The following is a 19015-nucleotide window of genomic DNA, read 5'->3' on the forward strand; positions in this document are numbered from 1 at the left end:
AGAAGAGGAGATCGGATTTATACCTATACCCCACCTACCCAAAGGAGTCTCAGAGCGGCTTACAAACTCCTTTCCCTTCCCTTCCCCACAACAGACACCCTGTGAGGTGGGTGGGGCTGAGAGAGCTCTGACAGAAACTGCTCTTTTTCAAGGACAGCTCTTATCAGAACTATGGCTTGCCCCAAGGTCATCCAGCCAGGTACAAGTGGAGGAGTGGGGAATTAAACCCGGTTCTCCCAGATTAGAGTCCGCACACTTAACCACTACACCAAACTGGCTCTCAACTTGGAGTTTGCCTTTTTCACTGCTCCAGCACACTGGGTTGGCACTTGGACGGGAGACCACCAAGGAAGTCCAAGCTTGCTACGCAGAGGCAGGCAATGGCAAACCACCTCTGTGCATCTCTTGCTTAGAAAACCCTCCGGGGTTGCCAGAAGTTGACTGTGAGCTGACAACCCTTTCTGCCACCAGTGCTCATATTTATTACAAGTCGAGCACTCGTAATACTCCTATTTACTGTGAGTCGAGCATTCTTGCCTGGAAGTCGTTCACCACTTGCAATTCATAACGAGACAGACCAGGCAGCTGAGATTGGTACTCTCGTGTTCACCACTTGCAATTCATAAGGAGACCGTCAGACCAGGCAGCTGAGATTGGTACTCTCGGTTGGCACATGCTCAGAGCTTGATTACTTTAATCCCTTGTTTGTCTAGGCAGCAGGAAGCAACGTCGTTCCTTCCTGATACCCGGAGTTGACTTGAGGCTTTTGAAATGGCACAGTAGTTTGAAGAACAATGCCCTGGCTCTGCCAGCCGTCCAGGAATCTATTTATCCTTGCGGAAGCATTGCACAGTTGCTTAGGCGATGCGCCTGCCTGTCCCTGCAGGACATTTCCTAAATAAACGGTGTTATGGGGATGTATGTGTGCCAAAACGTTCTGAGCTGTTTTAAAACTCCCAAGGAAACTTGTAATTAGCGGCTCTCTAAGAGAAGAGTTTGGTGCACATATGAAAGAACATGCACAGCGATGGATTCAGAGTTAGACTGGTGGTTAGAATGTATCTCTAAAAAAGACACTCGGCACACAGACCTCTGTGCAAGCGGGATACAGGATATCAGCTTTGTTGCCTTAATTTAGTAATTTGAGTAGATTGTAAAGCCTGCAGCTTTTTCTTGTGGTCTGTCTTCTTTTGCTCCTGTCATGGTATTTGACGCCTCTAAAGACATGGGGCTAATAATCTGAAGGCACAAATATAGATATAAAATCTCACAAAAGCAAACTCTTTATTTTTGCAGATGACATGGAGGAAGTGGACGAAATGGAAAAGGTGATGCTGGAATTTGCAGCCATGAGCAGAGAAGTCAACCATTATATGCAAGCAGTGGAAGATACTGTAAATCAGGTAAACGATCACAGCTATGTGAAATAAGAAAGGGTTTATATGTTTTAAACTTTCATTCTGGGAGACCCTGATGAAGTTTCCGCACTGATCCCTGTGAAGTTTAGGGGGAAACACAAAGATGTGGGAGCGTGGTAGGAGGCTAGCATACTGCAAACTGCAAAGAGGAAGTAGATTATTCCTCTTAATTGTTTCAGAATACTACAACTCAACATCATTGACTGGTAGGCTCAAGACAGACGAAAGGGAAATACTACTTCATGTTGTACATTAATTAGGAAGGCTGGTTCGGAGGTGTGGCTGTTCAAATTAAAGGGTGGCCATTCAGTGGGACAAAAAAAGGGGGGGGACTTAACCCTGCAACCTGGGAACCGGAACCTAAGAAGGTAAGTTGAACAGAATAGAGGGCCAACAATAAAAATTTAATATATATAATATAAAAAGATATATGTATTTAGAAGAAGAAGAAGAAGACGAGATTGGATTTGTACCCCGCCCTTCACTTGGAGTCCCAGAGCGGCTTACAAACTCCTTTCTCTTCCCCTCCCCACAACAGACACCCCGTGAGGTGGGTGGGGCTGAGAGAACTCTGACACAAACTGCTCTTTTTCAGGGACAGCTGTGCCAGAGCTTGTGACTGACCCAAGGTCACATCAGCAGGAGCAAGTGGAGGAGTGGGGAATCAAACCCAGTTCTCCCAGATTAGAGTCCGCGCACTTAACCACTACACCAAAACATGGCAAAGAATTAAAAAAAACATATAAGGGCCCAATCACACCTCATGTAAAAATACCAAAATCTTACTCATGGACTTGACCTGACGTATTTCGGCCTGTTTAGGCCTTCTTCAGAGGTCAAAACCATGAGGAACAAATTGGCTTATATCATAATACAATACGATCATACAGTTATGCAACATGGATACAAGATGGACCAGAAAAGAACTGTTCCAAAGTGAAACCACTAGGCACAGAATAAAAGTATAAATGAGACCTCCAAAGATGCAATCACATGTCCAAATGATATTTCACTGATGATAATTTCTGGTCCAGAGAGTGCCTTCTAATGATTGTTTAGCCAAAGTGTCCTCAGTAAAATTGTCCCTTTAGCAAAGAGCAGTGCTGATAGACTAAACTGCTGGAGCTTTATACCAGGTGAAAGTAAATAATTCCTCTTAATTGTTTCAGAATACTACAACTCAGTGTCATTCACTGGTTGGTTCAAGACAGACAAAAGGGAAATACTACTTCGTGTTGTACATTAATAAGGAAGGCTGGTTCGGAGGTGTGGCTGTTCAAATTAAAGGGCGGCCATTCTGCGGGAACCAGTGCAGTCCTGCATTCAGAGTGCTGGATTAGGATTTAGGAGGCCCAGGTTTGAATCCCCACTCGTCATGAAATTCACTGGGGGGTGGCCTTGGTTGAATCACTTTTTCTCAGAGTAACCTACCTCACCAGATGGTTGTTGTGAGGATAAAATAGAAGAGTGCGGAGAACCACGAATGCCGCCTCAAACTCCTTGGAAGAACGGCAGGGTAAAATGGTACTTGAATAAATATTCCAAGGAAGCGTGCAAATAAAGGGTATCCACTGCACGGGATGACAAAATTACTCCAATTCCAAATCTGTAGATTAAACCATACTGGATACACTGGGATGTATCTCAGAGTAAACATGCTTAGGATTGCGTTTCCATTTGATAGTTATTAAGAACAGAAAAATGAAAATGAACTAACTGAATAGATTATTAAAAGGTTACCTAAGAATTAGATTATAAGCAGGGCTATTTTTGGGCAGGAACGCACAGGAACGGAGTTCCGGCTGGCTCCTGAGTTGGCCATACCCAGCAGGAACTCATTAGCATAATAGGCCACACCCAACAGCAGGAACTCATTAGGATTGGCTACATTAGGGGTGTGTGTGGCCTAACATGCAAAGGAGTTCCTGCTACAAAAGAAGCCCTGGGTTTTGGCAACAAACAAGGTAAACAGAAAATAAGAAGCAAAAGGTGGGTGTGGCTGGATGACCACACTCCTGGCAACACAGGGCTGCGGCCTAATATGCTAATGAGCTGTGGTGGCAGGGTGTGGCCTAATATGCTAATAGGTTTCGACTGTTGGGTGTGGCCTGTTATGCTAATGAGTTCCTGCTGGGCTTTTTCTACAAAAAGAGCCCTGAATAAGTATAAGCTAATAGAACTTAATCGAATAAGTAACAAGTGGAGTAAGATGGAACATAAGAATTAATATTATGGAGGGGGTGGGAGCATTGCGGGAAGCCTGGGAATGGGAGGGAGGGGGAAAAAAGGAAAAGGGAATTTGACAAATGTGAAGTTAATTTTGGACATGTTGCAATACCCTGAAAATAAAATGTTTTCAAACATAAAAAGGATTGCGTTTCCAAAGCCCTTGAGTGCTTGTAATGGATCCCCGTTTTCTGTCTGTTGAGGTACTGAATATGCTGTTGCTGTTCATCCCAAAATGATGGGCACTAAGAACCCCTAATTCTAAGAATATTAATTTTCCTCTTCAGTTTGCATTAGCCTCTAATCAGTCCATGAACCATTTATAAACTTCTAAAGTTGAAGTGATGCATAGAATCATAGAGTTGGAAGGGGCCGTACAGGCCATCTAGTCCAACCCCCTGCCCAATGCAGGACCAGCCGAAAGCATCTCTGACAAATATTTCTCCTGCCTCTTCTTGAAAGCTGTCAGTGAAGGGGAGCTCACCGCCTCCCTAGGCAGCTGATTCCACCTTTGAACCACTCTGACCGTGAAAAGGTTTTTCCTAATATCCAGCCGATACCTTTCTGCATGTAATTTAAACCCGTTGCATCAGGTCCTATCCTCTGCTGCCAACTGGAACAGCTCCTTGCCCTTCTCCAAACGACATCCGTTCAGATATTTAAAGAGAGCAATCATGTCGCCCCCTCAATCTCCTCCTCTCCAAACTAAACATCTCCAAGGCCCTTAGCCTTTCCTCGTAAGGATCAGTCTCCAGACCCCTGGTCATCCTCGTTCCTCTCTTCTGCACCCTCTTGATTTTGCCCACATCCTTTTTGAATTCAGGCCTCCAGAACTGCACACAGTACTCCAGGTGTGGTATACCAAGGCTGTATACAGAGGGGTTATGATCTCCTGCAGTTTTGATGCTATGGCCCTTTTAATACAACCCAAGACTGAATTTGCCTTTTTTGCCACCGGATCACACTGCATGGTTAACAAAGGATAGCCAAGTGTGTGGACAGGGACCGGGAGCCCTCTTCTGTTTTTCTCAGCATCTCACTATACATTTTTTTCTGGGTTGTGCATCAGAACTCATGGGGCACTTCACAGGCATACACCTACAATTTCTCCTTGTTAAGATTGTGAACAGTTTCCCTGGAAGTCTGGGCTTGTTTTCCTGACAGGGAACTATGAATTGGGAAGTCCCTGTTTTAAAAACTCCCCTCTGTCATGATCTCACCAGATAACCTTAGCCAAGGCCTTCCCTCAGCCTCCCACACCACTAAAATTTAATCTGGGGATAATAAAGCTGGCCTACCATGTATGGCTATTTTAAGAAATACTGTATTTTAGGCACTTGTATACTCAGAAAAGTTAAGTATTGGCCTTTTTCTGCATTGACATCTGTGTGTTCCGACAAATTTGGCTGCTTTTGTTCGATTGTACAGAGGTGAGGAAAAGAAGATTTGAGGCCCCTTAGTGGGACTGTGTTAGGACTACGTGAACCAAAGCTAAAGAAGCAAAGGACCCACATGAAGACACAAAGCTGCCTTGTACTTAATCAGACGATTGGTCCATCAAAGTCACTGTCGTCTACTCAGACTGGCAGCAACTCTCCAGGATATCAGGCTGAGGTCTTTCACACCATCTCTTTCCTGATCCTTTCACGTGGAGAGCCAAGGATTGAACCTGGGAGATTCTGCAGGCCAAGCAAATGCTCTTCATGGAGACAGATCAAGATGGGTGGACGTGTTAATCTGTTTGTAGCAGTAGAAAAGAGAAAGAGTCCAGTAGCACCTTAAAGACTAACAAAACCTGTGGCAGGGTAATGAGCTTTCTTGAGTCACTGCTCACTTCTTCAGATACCTTTTCTACAAGCAAATGCTCTGCAGTTGACCCACAGACTCACTGAGCCACCAACCCTGACTGCCAGGTGTCTTTTGGCAGAAAATGCTGAGTACGTGAACGCGCGTAACGTTGTCATTTGAAAAGTGTGCATTTGGTGGCAGGCCCGTGGCCAGGATTTTGTGGCTTGTGGGGCAAATCTTTTTCTGGTGGGGCTGAAGTTCTCAGTGCAGAAAGAAAAGCCATTTAGCCAATAGAAACCTGTTACCAGGGTAGATCTCTAATTTGCAAGCTGTCAGCCACTTTAGTTGACAGTTCTCAGCTGCTGCAAGTTAATCACTTCTGCCAGCCTAAGCAACAATCCTGAGAACAAGCTGGCAGATGGGTGTGATGACTCCTATAGTCAAGAAAGTGAACACTTTAAAAAACTCTTTTAAAGGAGACCAGTTTCTTGACACAGAGTTAGAAGGGATCCTAGAGGTCGCCTACTCCAACCCTCTTCCTCAGTGCGGGAATTAGTTAACTACAGCACCCCACTCTGCTTAAAGGAGTGCATGCCTTTTAAAAAATGTTTTTAAATGATTGAAAAAAGCATTTACAGGATAAATGCTTGTGGGGCTGTGCCTTTAAGAAAGGGGGCGGAGCCCCCAGAAGTCCTACCGTAGGTACGGGCCTGTTTGGTGGTGGAACGGGGTGACTGGGAGAGTGGCTGTAATGTAAAGGCGAAGAGGCAACAAAGAGGTCATGCCAAGTCACTTGTCCAAACGCCGTCATGGTAGATTTAGTTTCAGAGGGTAGCCATGTTGCTCTGCAGTAGAAGACCTAGATGTGACTCCTGCAGCAGCTTAGAAAACAAGAAGATTTTGGGGATATAAACTCATGAGAATCAAAACTCCCTTCCTCAGATGGTTGAATCAGCATCCACTTAGTTGTTGTTGTTCAGTCGCACAGTCGAGTCCGACTCTTCGTGACCCCATGGACCAGATCACACCAGGCCCTCCTGTCTTCTGCCGTCCTCTGATGTTGGCTCAATTTCATGTTTGTTGCATCTATGACACTGTCTAACCATCTCATCCTTGGCCGTTCCCTTCTTCTTTGACCTTCGATCTTTCCCAGCATCAGGGTCTTCTCCAGTGAGTGCTCCCTTCTCATTGGGTGGCCAAAGTATTTGAGCTTCAGTTTCATTATCTGGCCTTCCAGGGAACAGTCAGGGTTGATTTCTTTTAGGATTGACTGATTTGATCTTCTTGCAGTCCAAGGGACTCTCAAGAGTCTTCTCCAGCACCATAGTTCAAAAGAATCTATTTTTCGGCGCTCGACCTTCCTTATAGTCCAACTCTCGCAGCCATACAGTACTACTGGGAATACCATTGCTTTGACCATGTGGACTTTTGTTGGCAGGGTGATGTCTCTACTTTTTATCATGCTGTTTAGGTTTGCCATCGCTTTCCTCCCAAGGAGCAGGCGTCTTAGTAGGATGTGCTAATTGGGGAGGACATTCAGTGTGTATAACGCAAACCTTTTTGTACTATGCAAAAGCCCTTGTTGTCCCCTTTCCACAACAGATCTTTCATGATGCAACCCTCTGCCTTGGGTTCCATGATTAAATAGCAGGATCTTTAACACGCCAAGTAAAATCAAATTAATTCCCAGGCACACGGCGGCATGTGATGTTCGCATCTATATGGGCTGTTTCTGCGTAGGTTTGCGGACCACACAAATAGACCTCATTCTCCACCCCGGCGCACGAGCACACACTGAACAGGTGATCACGAGCTCCCTCCCGGTACCTAGAGCTTGTTCCCTCCCCCTCCCACCTTATATAACCCATTCAACCTTGCTACTTATAAAACAATAAAAGCGTCTGCTGGAAATGAAAGATTGTCAGTAAAGCATACAGTTACGTGGCTTCGAAAGCCAAGTTGTTGTTGACTTAAACTGCTGTTAGAGGAAAGTGGCAGGTGAAGCGCACCAACATCCTCTTTCGATTGATTCAGTGGCCCTGTTGAGTAAGAAATGAGCAATCGAATTGCTGTGTTATTTCCAACAATAGACTGTGGGAAATCCTTTGTTTGATCAGTAATGGAAACTCCCTTCTCTTTGCTGGATTTAACTCACCTATGAGATGATTTACTTTGCGGCAACTTCTTTTTTTCATTAGGATTGAATTAAGGTATATCTCCCCCCACCTCCCCCCGGAAAAATTAACCAAGAGCCAGGTTGTCGTTCAGACCAGGAACTTAAATGATGATGTTATTATTTAGTTTAGGTGTTTTTAATGGTAAGGAGTGAAAAATCTCTCTTATGTGCAAGGCTATCCAAGCGTTGCCAGCTAAGACAGCCCCAATTCATGGAGATTTGCTTTGGTCTTGCATCTCAAAGGGCAAAAACCAAAGCTTTCCTTAGATCCATTTTGTATGTATGATGTTTTAATATTTTATACTATTTAATATTTTTAATGTTTTATTGTTGTATTATATCGGCAATATGCCTTGTAAGCCGCCCTGAGCCTATGGGGAGGGCGGGATAAAAATCTAAATAATAAAATAAATAACAATTTTGGTGCTTGTTCGGTCATGGGGTTGCAATAAGGGCAGGATAAAGGTGTGTCGAAAGTACATCGTGCTCCAAGTAGATTCATCTTGCATGCAGTTCTTTACAGACTATGACTAATGACAAACCCAAAAGATCCCCATTATCTTAACCGTCCAGAAATGAACTGCTACAAGGGCGTGTTTCTTCAGCCTTTGCAAGCTTCGGTATCTCTTGCGTTCGTTCACACACATGCATGTACGATAATCAGATGCCGAACCAAGCTGGCGCTGCCCCGGAAGAATGCAAGAACAAGCTTGTTAGATCTGACCAAGCATCTGTCTCTTCTGGTATTCAAATGTGATTTGGTGAGCTTATAGGAGGGGCATAATTATCCCCAGCCTCCGATATTCAGAGAGAGATCTCCTTTGCACATGAAGGTTCTACTTCATTGTCATTGCTAATAGGTACAGGTAGACTGATCCTCCATGAATGTATATGCAGGGGTCTTCAGCCTTTTTGAATCTGTGCGTACCTTTGGAATTCAGACACGATATGGGCACAGCCACAAAATGGCTACCTCAGGAGGTGGAGACAACTACAAAATTTCTGCCATGGGAGGCAGAGCTACACACAGACACAAGAGAAGGAGGAAGAAGAAGAAGGAGAAGGAAGAAAGAAGAAAGAAGAGATTAGATTTATACCCCACCCATCACTGGGAGCCTCAGAGTGACTTACAGTCTGTTTTCCCTTCCCCTTCCCACAACGAATACCCTGAGGTAGGTGGGGCTGAGACAGCTCTTTCCAGAACTGCCCATGAGAGAACAGCTCTGAGAGAACTTGTGACTGACCCAAGGTCATGCCAGTAGCTGCATGTGGAGGAGTGGGGATTCAAACCCGGTTCTCGCAGATTAGAGTCCATGCTCCTAACCACTGCACCAAACCGGCCCAAGTGCAAGGGAGAAGAGGGGTAAATACAGGGAGAATACAAGTACTGTGGTGGCAGCTGCCACTGAAACAGTGTTATTTTAATCTGTGTACCCAGTCAGGTCCTCAGTGGTCCTGCTGTGCAAGAGCGCTACCAGGCCCCACTCACTTTCTCAGAATACTTTGTGGACACCAAGAAAGGTGTCAGCAGATGGCATGATGCCCATGGGCACCCTATTGGGGGCCCTTGGACTACTCCTTTTAGAAGGACATGCAAATCAATTCCCATTGCCAAGTCTTGTGGCAATAAATTCTATAGTTTGCTTTTTTGAGGGGGAGAGAGCCAGTCTGGTGTAGTGGAGTGCAGACTCTAATCTGGGAGAAACGGGTTTGATTCCCCACTCCTCCACATGCAGCTGCTGGAGTGACCTTGGGTCAGTCACAAGTTCTCTCAGAACTGTTCTCTCAAGGACAGTTCTGGAAAGAGCTCTCACAGCCCCACCCACCTCCCAGGGTGTCTGTTGTGGGGACGGGAAGGGAAATGGTTTGCCTCATCAACTGATTCCAGTTAGTTCCCAAAGTTGTGGCATAACAAGAATGATTTTTATATGACTCTGAGAAGAGGCCACAGTAGAATGCGCATAAACTCCTCAAAGAACAGCATTCTGCAGCTCTGGAGCCACAACTGAAAAGGCCTTACTCTTGATGAAAAGTAATCTTCTTGTCTCTCTTCTCCTCCTCCATCCTCGTGTTGCTCCACCTCAGAGGAAAAAGCACCCCAGGCCAAAAGCATTTCCAAACTGTGCGTCCCCAGCAAAAACCATAAGTCTACCCGCTGTTTTACTTTGAACCATGCAAGCACTCCTTAGCCTGTGCAAGCTGGCTTTTGATCCGACAGGGCAGACAGTGTGCGGGGTGGTGCTCCCAAAGAACCCCTTGTGATCATGGAACGATCCCTGGGTAACCTTTGGTTGCAGCCACCTCCTTGCCTTGAGCGGGGATGAAGGTGACGCAAGGGGCAAGCGGGCTGCTGATTAGACACCAGCATAGCTGTTGCGCCACTTCCAAACTCAGATTAGGGTACGGTGGGAAACTGAAGAGCTGCAGTGTCTTCCTTATTGGTGGCTTTTTGTTTATGGCGCAGTTTGAAGCAGGGAGATTTGCAAAATACAGCGTGATAGGCATCGCGGCGCATCCTCAGAGGCACAAATGAACAAATTGCACAAGAGGAAGAGAATTAGTGAGATGGAGGAACCAGCCCTGGGAACAGGACACAGAGCTTCAGAGGAATGTCAGAAGCGACTGCTCTATTAACAGAGGTGCTGAGTGATGCTTTCACACAGAGCCCCGGGATCGTTAAAAGTGCGTTAAGTGGTTAAACCCTGAAAAAATAAATACCTACGCATGCCCTTATAACAGAGACGGTAAAAATGGTTACAAGCCAGGGGAAAAACTGGCAACCAAACTGGGCTCCTCTGCGATCGTGTTAGGAAATATGTCAATGGAGAAACTGACGTACAGCAAAAGAAAACAGTACAATACAACCCACAGACTGGAGCGCTGCTGTACCAACGTCCCTTTCCAGTTATATCTGTTTTAGTGTTATGTTTTGGGGGATGGGGATAAGATGGGGAAGAGAGTGGACAGAGAGAACCTTCCCTCCCTGTCCCAAAATACTAGAACTCGAAGGCATCCAATGAAATCGGTGGGCAGTAGATCCATGACATACAAAAGGAAATACTTCTTTATACGGCAAGTGATAAAAATGGGGTCTTCGTTGCCAAAGGATGTAGTGATGGACACAAGCATAGATGGCTTTAAAAGGGGGATAAGACAGATCCATGGAGGACAGGCCCAGCAGTGGCGACAAACCATGGTGACTAAAGGGAACAACCTCCACATTCAGAGATCCAGAGGAGTTAGCCGTGTTAGTCTGTTGCTGCAAAATAGTAAAAAGGTGCTACTGGGCTTTTTACTACTCCACATTCAGAGACAGTAAACCTCTGAATCCCAGAGCCAGGAGGCAACGTCAGGAAAAGGCCTTTGCCTCTATGCCCTGTTGTTGGCCATCCAGAGGAGCTGGTTGAGGCCACTGTGTGAGACAGGATGCTGGACCACTGGTCTGATGCATCAGGGCTCTTCGTATGTGTCGATAAGCCCATACAAGCTACTAGCCCAGAATGATTTTGACCCTTGCTTTTCTGTCTGCTTACACGTGTACTGCTCCTGTCCCCCAAACAGAGCAGCCATTATGACCAACTGCCCTGTGAAAGGGAGTCAAAGGAGATGGGGCAGTTGCTTGGAGGACTCTGGTCCAAACCAGTTGGGATAGAAGCAGTGTTCCCTCTAAGCTGAGTTAGTGTGAGCTAGCTCACAGTTTTTTAGCCTCTGGCTCACACAGTTTTGCCTTAGCTCAGGCAGGATGGCTCCAGAGCAAACTAATTTATGCAGTAGCCAAATCGCTCGCTCACAACTTTAATGCCAGTCGCTCACAAAGTAGAATTTTTCATCACAGGGCTCCATAGCTTAGAGGGAGCATTGGATAAATCAAATCAGAGTGCGGATGGGTCATTTGTGGCCCATCCATACTCTATGAAGATCAGCCATAGAATGAACTCTTTCCTCAATTTGCAAAACTCTTTGCCTGCCAAGTTTCCTGGAGATGATACAGACTACCTTAGGGATGGAGTAAAGAGTTCTTTCTGCCGCTTCATCTCCTCCGTTCCACATCTTTCTGTCTCTCATTTGAGTCTCAGGGACAGCAAAGGTGGGACCAGGCCTCCTTTCCCAAATTGGCCTTCAAAACTGGACATTTTTTAAAATTACATAATTTATATGTCACTTATGCCCAATGGGGACCCAAACCAACTTACATCATTCTCCTCTCCTTTGTTTTATCATCGTGACAGCCCTGTGGGACACATTAGGCTGAGCATGTGCGATTGGCCCCAGGCCACCCAGCAATCTTCTGCAGCAGCGTGGGAATTTGAACCTGGGTCTCCCAGATCCTAGGCTGACACTCTAACCACTGCACCACGGCTCTCACTAGGTGTCACCTTGGGAACTGGCTGGCTGGATGGCTGGCTGGCTGGCTGGATAGATAGATAGATAGATAGATAGATAGATACTCCAGAAGAGTATTTCCCAGTGCACTTTGGCACTTTTACATTGCCATCCTGAGCAAGTTACACCTTTCTAAGCCTGTAGACTTCAAGGGCATGACTCCACTTGGGATGAGACTGTTAATGTGCCGAGTTTGGCTTGTACGGATCTGGCATGCTTGTGCAGCCAGGTCTCTCAGAGTCGTATTACAGAGTGTGAAGGTTTTGCAAAGGCTTGGGAATTTTTTTTTAACCTTGGTAAAGGTTCTTTCCCCCCCTTTTGATATTTCGCAAGCTGCAAACCTGTAGTCAACTTTGGTTTGCCGCCTAATCATAAGAGCAGAAAGTGTGAGAGGGGCTGATTCGAGCCCCCTTTGTAGTGGCTCTTTGTGTATGTGTGTTGTGTTGTGGCTCTCTTTCGGAGGTTTTCAAACAGACGCTAGATGGCCATCTGTCAGCAATGCTGATTCTGTGAACTTCGGCAGATCATGAGAAGGAGGGCAGGAAGGGCTGCCTCATTGCTTAGTTCTTGTGACCCCTTCTTACACTCCTAGGGAAATGCTGATTGCCACCTTGGGTTCAGGAAGCAATTTTTCTCCAGGCCAGTTTGGCCAGGGATCCTGGAGGTTTTTTGCCATCTTCTGGATGTGGAACAGTGGCCACTGGGGTGTGTGTGGAGGGGAAGGCAGGGCTATATTTGGGCAGGAACGCACAGGAACGGAGTTCCGTCTGGCTCCCAAGTTGGCCACGCCCAGCAGGAACTCATTAGCATAACAGGCCACACCCAACAGCAGAAACTCATTAGGATTGGCTACATTAGGGGTGTGTGGCCTAACATGCAAAGGAGTTCCTGCTACAAAAAAAGGCCCTGGGTTTTGACAACAGACAAGGTAAACAATAACAAGCAAAAGGTGGGTGTGGCTGGATGACCACACTTCTGGTAACATGGGGGTGTGGCCTAATGTGCTAATGAGCTGTACTGTCAAGGGTGTGGCCCAGTATGCTAATGAGTTCCTGATGTTGGGTGTGGCCTATTATGCTAATGAGTTCCTGCTGGGCTTTTTCTACAAAAAGAGCCCTGGGGGGAGGTATTTGTGAATTTCCTGCCTTGTGCAGGGGGTTGGACTAGATGACCCTGGAGGTCCCTTCCAACTCTATCACCATCATTATTGTCGTTGTCATCATCATCATCTCCTGGGATTTCAACTGATCTCCAGGTGACAGAGATCTGTTCCCGAAGACAATGGCTGCTTTGGAGGGTGGGCTCTATAGCATTATAGTCTGCTGAGGTCCTGCCCCACCCCAAACGCTGCTCCTCCCCAGGCTCCACCCCCAAAATCTCCAGGTATTTCCCAGCCCAGAGCTGGCTTGGCGACTCTAGTGATTATGAATTTCCAGGGAGCACAGCACACATAATTTTTTTTTTAAGTCCTCCAGTTTAGCATTGAAGGCACAATGGAAAGTCTTCCAGCTTTGGGGGCAATAAGCGGTGTTTCAAAAGAATCCAGGCCCTCTTGTGACCTAAAACCCTGACAGGTTTCACTTCCCAAATCCGGTTTGTCTGCATTTTTTTAAAGTGCTAAAACTCAGAGGTAAAATTCTTTTCTGTACTCTTGTAATCTGTTAATTCCTGCCAACCTAGCAGTTCGAAAGCAAGGAATTGCAAGTAGATAAATAGGTACCACTTCAGTGGGAAGGTAACAGTGTTCTGTGCGCCTTGGTGTTTAGTCATGCCGGCCACATGACCACGGAAACGTCTTCGGACAGCGCTGGCTCTTTGGCTTGGAAACGGAGATGAGCACCGCAGCCCTAGAGTCGGATTCGACTGGCTTTCGAGCAAGGGAACCTTTACTTTTTTAATCTCTTGCTAGCCCAGGTGTGCTTTTTTGTGTGTCTGTGTGTATAAAATTGCACCCTGCTGTTTGATTTTCACAATCAAAGGACACAATTCATTGGGCATCTCTCTGGAACAAGACCATTGAAATGAGTGGGAAGGTCTGTGGCGCAGTGGAAGAGCCTCTGCTTGGCATGCAGAAGGTCCCAGGTTCAGTCCCTGGCATCGCCAGTCAAAAGGACCAGGCAGTGGGTGATGTGAAAGACCTCTGACTGAGACCCTGGAGAGCAGCTGCCAGTCTGAGTAGACAATACTGGCCTTGATGGACTGATGGTCTGATTCAGTTTAAGTTAGCTTCTTGTGTTCATGCGAGTGGAAGACTGTAATTTATCTAGGGTTGCCAGCTCTGGGTTGGGAAATAATGAGATTTTGGGGGTGGAGCCTGAGAAGGGCGGGGTTTGAGGAGGGGAGGGACTAATGCCATAGACTCCACCTTCCAAAGTGGCCATTTTCTCCAGGGGAACTGATCCCTGTCACCTGTAGATCAGTTGTAATCCCAAGAGATCTCCAGCTACCTCCTGGAAGTTCAGCAATGTTAAATTTATCTCAGATGGCTGTGAACATACCATTGGGAGTATGTAGATACTGGCTTCTGAAATCTTATAAACTTTTAAGACTCCCTATTTACAAGAGACAATCCCTATTTTCTGGAACCCATCCCTGCTAAATCATTGTTCTTTGGGATTGAGGGGATATTTCCTGATTTCGTTTCTTTTATCATTCATGTTTTGGTCGAGAGTTTCAGTTCTGTGATTTTTTGTTTTGGCAGATTTGTTTTGAGGGGTTTTTGACATATGGTAAGCTTTCAATATGTCATTTGCATGGTATGTAGTCACTTATATGGTATGTAGTCACGCTGTATGGACGTATATTGTTGCTGCTATATTTATTGTTGTTACTGTTGCTTGTTGCTAATAATTTTAGAATCCCATCTTGAACTTTTATAGTTAAATAATTTTGGAGCACAGTAAAGTAAATTTTACTGAATTGTATTTGTTGTATTTTGTATTATTCTGTACTGTTGTAATGTTTTAACTTGGGCATTTGTGCCCCTTGTGAGCCGCCCTGAGCCTTCGGGGAGGGCGGGGTATAAATTCAAAGATAAATAAATAAAATAAAATTATACACATCACCTACATAGAGGGTGAAATCCTTTTGATCTGTTCAACCAACGGCAGCAATACCCACTGCTGAAAGGGACTCTTGTATTGTTGGGTACGGCCCTTGTGCTGGGAAAAAAGTGCGGTTATTAGTGGCATGGATCCAGCCTGATAAATGCTGATTTATTGTTGCACAAATGGTATTTATTTACTTCCTCCATACCCAACCTATCTCCCCAATGAGGAACCAAAGCTACTTACGTTGTTCTCTTTTCCATTGTATCCTCACAATAACCTCACGAAGTACATTAAGTTGAGAATGCAGACATTTTGGGGGGGAAACTTCAGAGTGAAAAAGGTACAAAAGATAAAGCGAATACAAAGCGATTACACAGTAATACACAAGCAATACAAGAGAAAACTGTGTAAAAACTGCTAAGAATAAACCAAACGGAACAACGTTTGTAATATCAGTATTCAAAAATCAATTACATACAAATTTTATACAGATATCTAATGGGTAAATTGTAAGCGAACGTTCAACCGGTAAAGACAATATAAATTCCAATGCTTTCAACAACAAGTGTAGATATCAATGTTTTCAGCAATAAGTACAATTGGCATTCAACAAGTAAGTACTTACAACAAAAAATATAACTAACATTCAACAGGTGAAGGCAATTCCAGTGCTTTCAACAGATTCTGGATTTCAAACTTCATTTCGATTATTCTTCCTCAGTACTAGCTGATTAAATTGCATCAAACTTATTCAACATGGATTTCCAAGGTAAGTATCAATTACCAGCTTTCCATCGTTTACTGGAGAGCATTGTGTAGGGCAACCAGTCAGTAGTCACACAGGAACGTTTCCATAGTCTTAGCTTGCTGGAATGCCTCCTTTTGGTTTATTCTTAGCGTTTTTTACACAGTTTTCTCTTGTATTACAAAAGATAAGGCATCATGGATTCAGTTGCACAAAGGAGAACTGAAATGTAAACTGCAGGCCCCCCCTCGGTTGAAATTGCAGGGAATGAGAAATATTAAATTATTGGCACTGAGAGCCAGTTTGGTGTAGTGGTTAGGAGCGCAGACTCTAATCTGAGAGAACCGGGTTTGATTCCCCACTCCTCCACATGCAGCTGCTGTTGTGACCTTGGGTCAGTTACAAGTTCTCTCAGAGCTGTTCTCTCGCGAGCAGTCCTCGAAAGAGCTCTCTCAGCCCCACCTACCTCACAGGGTGTCTGTTGTAGGGAGGGGAAGGGAAAGGAGATTGTAAGCTGCTCTGAGGCCCCGAGTGAAGGGTGGTGTATAAATCCAGTCTCTTCTTCTTCCTATGTTTTCCTATTTAGAAATGCTTTGCAACCTTCCCCTGCCCAACCTCTGTGGGCACACATGCGCACCTCTTGTCTCCAGTGTATTTATGTTGTAAACTCTCACACATGAGCATTAAGTCACTCACCACTGCAGGAGTCCTAAATGTGGTGACCATGGGTGCCATAGCACCTGCTAACACCTTTCCTGGTGTCTGCCAAGTGTTTTTCGAAGGTGGGTGGGGCTTTTGCTCAGCAAGGCTTCTGATAGGCTATTGCAGGTTTTGTTTGGCTGTGTAGATCTTTTAAAATGTTGCTTTGGCAGCTGCTACCACCCCAGTACAAAGACCTCTACTGGGTGACTGAAGGTAAGCGGTGGCAGCCATTTTGTCACTGGTTCTGCCTCCTGTTGCAGCCATTTTGTAGCAGGAATTTTGTGGCTGTGCCACCATGCCGTGTCAGAATTCCAAAAGCGTGCGCAGGTTCAACAAGGTTGGGAACTCCTGTTCTAGTGCACAGCCTTCTGTTACACACGGTGGGGGTGACTGACATCAATCTATCGGTAACAGATGTGTTTTCCTAACACATTTAAAACCTGAAGAACAAAACACTATCTTAGCTTTCCAGAGAAAGCAGGAGAAGCTGTTTCAGAGTAAATAAATTCAGGAGAAGCAGTAAAGCTTGTGCAATGGGGTTTTTTTGCCATGAGAATAGGAGTATAACAAGCACGTCTCTGTTTTCATTATCGCCTTGCTCATAGTACTCTGCCTCCATCTCATGATCAGCAAAATGTGTACAAAATACCTAACAATCTCAAAATAATGTACGTAAAATAAGAGGAGATGGTGTTATTTTCCATAATTTGTCTAGATTGCAGAAAGCCATTTTTCTCGACTCAGCGTTTGGATCGTGTTTGTTTTTTGGGGGCCAGTTGACCAAATGAAGCTGCCTTATACTGACTCAGACCTTGGTCCATCGAGACAAGTATTGTCTACTCAGGCTGGAAGTGGTACTCCAGGGTCTCCAATCGATGTCTTTCACATCACCTGTTACCCAGTTTTTTCAGCTGGAGACACTAGGGATTGAACCTGGAACTTCTGAATGCCAGGCAGAGATCCAGTTTGGTGTAGTGGTTAGGAGTGCGGACTCTAAGCTGGGAGAACCGGGTTTGATTCCACACTCCTCCACATGCAGCTGCTGGTGGGACCCTGGGTCAGTCACAAGTTCTTTCAGAGCTGTTCTCTCAAGGACATCTCTCGAAAGAGCTCTCTTAGCCCCACCTAGCTCACAGGGTGTCTGTTGTGGGGAGGGGAAAGGAAAGGGATTGTAAGCTGCTCTGAGACTCCTTCAGGTAGTGAAGGGTGGGGTATAAATCCAGTCTCTTCTTCTATCACTGAGCACACTCCCGTTGCTTAAGCCTGCCAAGAGAGGCAGGAGGGAAATTTGACATGTGGTGTGGTAGTCAAGGGACAGAACATGTGTGAGATGGGGCAGAGTTGGAGGGAAGGCCCACTGGTGTGATAGCTGTTGCTCTTGTCCATGTGAAGATCTTGCTTTGTGTGCGTGCGCTTATGTGTGTGGTGACCAATGTTCCCTCTAAGCTAGCAGACCGATGAGAAGGCATACCAGGTAGGGTAGAGATCTGAATCTTACTTTATGGATGTCATGTAGTGAAAAGACAAGGGCTGGGAATCCTAAAGTTGGAGGGGAATTAAAATAAAACATTTAGTACCACTAATCCTGTCGCAGTACCATCCTCAACTAAGCTTTGAGGATAGCCACATGCCACAACAAAACGAAAAGCAAGGTTCGGGTCCGATAGCACCTTAAAAACCATCAAGACTTCCAGGGTGCAAGTTTTCAAGAGTCAAAAGCTATACTAGGTAGGGTTGCCAGCTCTGGGTTGGGAAATGTTCCCTCAAGAGCACTGCGATCGGGGAACCTTCATCGCCTTGAAGTTCCAGGCCCCCAAGCTGCGAGGCTGGCCCACACTAGATCTAGGGCGTTTTCAGTGGCAGCTCCTGCCTGGTGGAATGAGCTCCCGGAGGAGATCCGGGCCCTGTGGGACCTTGTCCAGTTCCGCAGGGCCTGTAAGATGGAGCTCTTCCACCAGGCCTTTGGGTAGGGTAGGAACCACCACCGCGATGTTACCATCCATCTACCCTAGACAGGGGGGGGGGGGAATAGTTAGACCACTCTTCCGAGAAATCTCAAAAATAAATAAATAAATAAATAAATAAATAAATACCTGGAGATTTGGGGGTGGAGCCTACAGAGGGTGGGGTTTGGGGAGAGGAGGGGTTTCAGTGGGGTATAGTACCACAGAGTCCACCTTGCAACGTGGCCATTTTATCCAAATGAATTGATCTCTGTCACTGGAGGTCAGTTGTAATAGTGGGATATCTCCAGCCACCACCTGGAGGTTGGCAACCCTAATACCAGGGATCCCCAACATGGTGCCATGACACACACCCACACCTTCCCTGGCAGCTGTGAAGTGTTTTTAAGAAGTGGGTGGGGCCAGGTGAGGCTTTTGTCCAGCAGAGTCTCTGATTGGCCTGTGGAGATTTATTTTTGCTTTTTTGGGGGGGGTATGTGTACATGTGCATGCCCGTGCCTGGATGTCATGGAGACCTGTGGCGACTCCTACTGGAACACGGAGGGCATTCAGAGAGGCGTCTT

At 45.7% G+C, this 19015-nt stretch overlaps 1 protein-coding gene across 1 annotated transcript in view; it reads left to right on the forward strand.

The window, feature by feature from the left end:
• NSMCE2 (NSE2/MMS21 homolog, SMC5-SMC6 complex SUMO ligase) overlaps positions 1–19015 on the forward strand; it is a gene marked incomplete at its 3' end in the record, with an annotated part of 173316 nt that overhangs the window by 60400 nt on the left and 93901 nt on the right. Inside the window, exon 3 of the mRNA XM_015421344.1 lies at positions 1297–1403. Within this exon, the coding sequence (XP_015276830.1) occupies positions 1297–1403 (107 nt within the window). The remainder of the gene's footprint in view (positions 1–1296; positions 1404–19015) is intronic.

This window comes from Gekko japonicus, unplaced genomic scaffold, assembly GCF_001447785.1.
Source record: "Gekko japonicus isolate JY-2015 unplaced genomic scaffold, Gekko_japonicus_V1.1 scaffold562, whole genome shotgun sequence".
Classification (NCBI taxonomy): Eukaryota; Metazoa; Chordata; class Lepidosauria; order Squamata; family Gekkonidae; genus Gekko; species Gekko japonicus.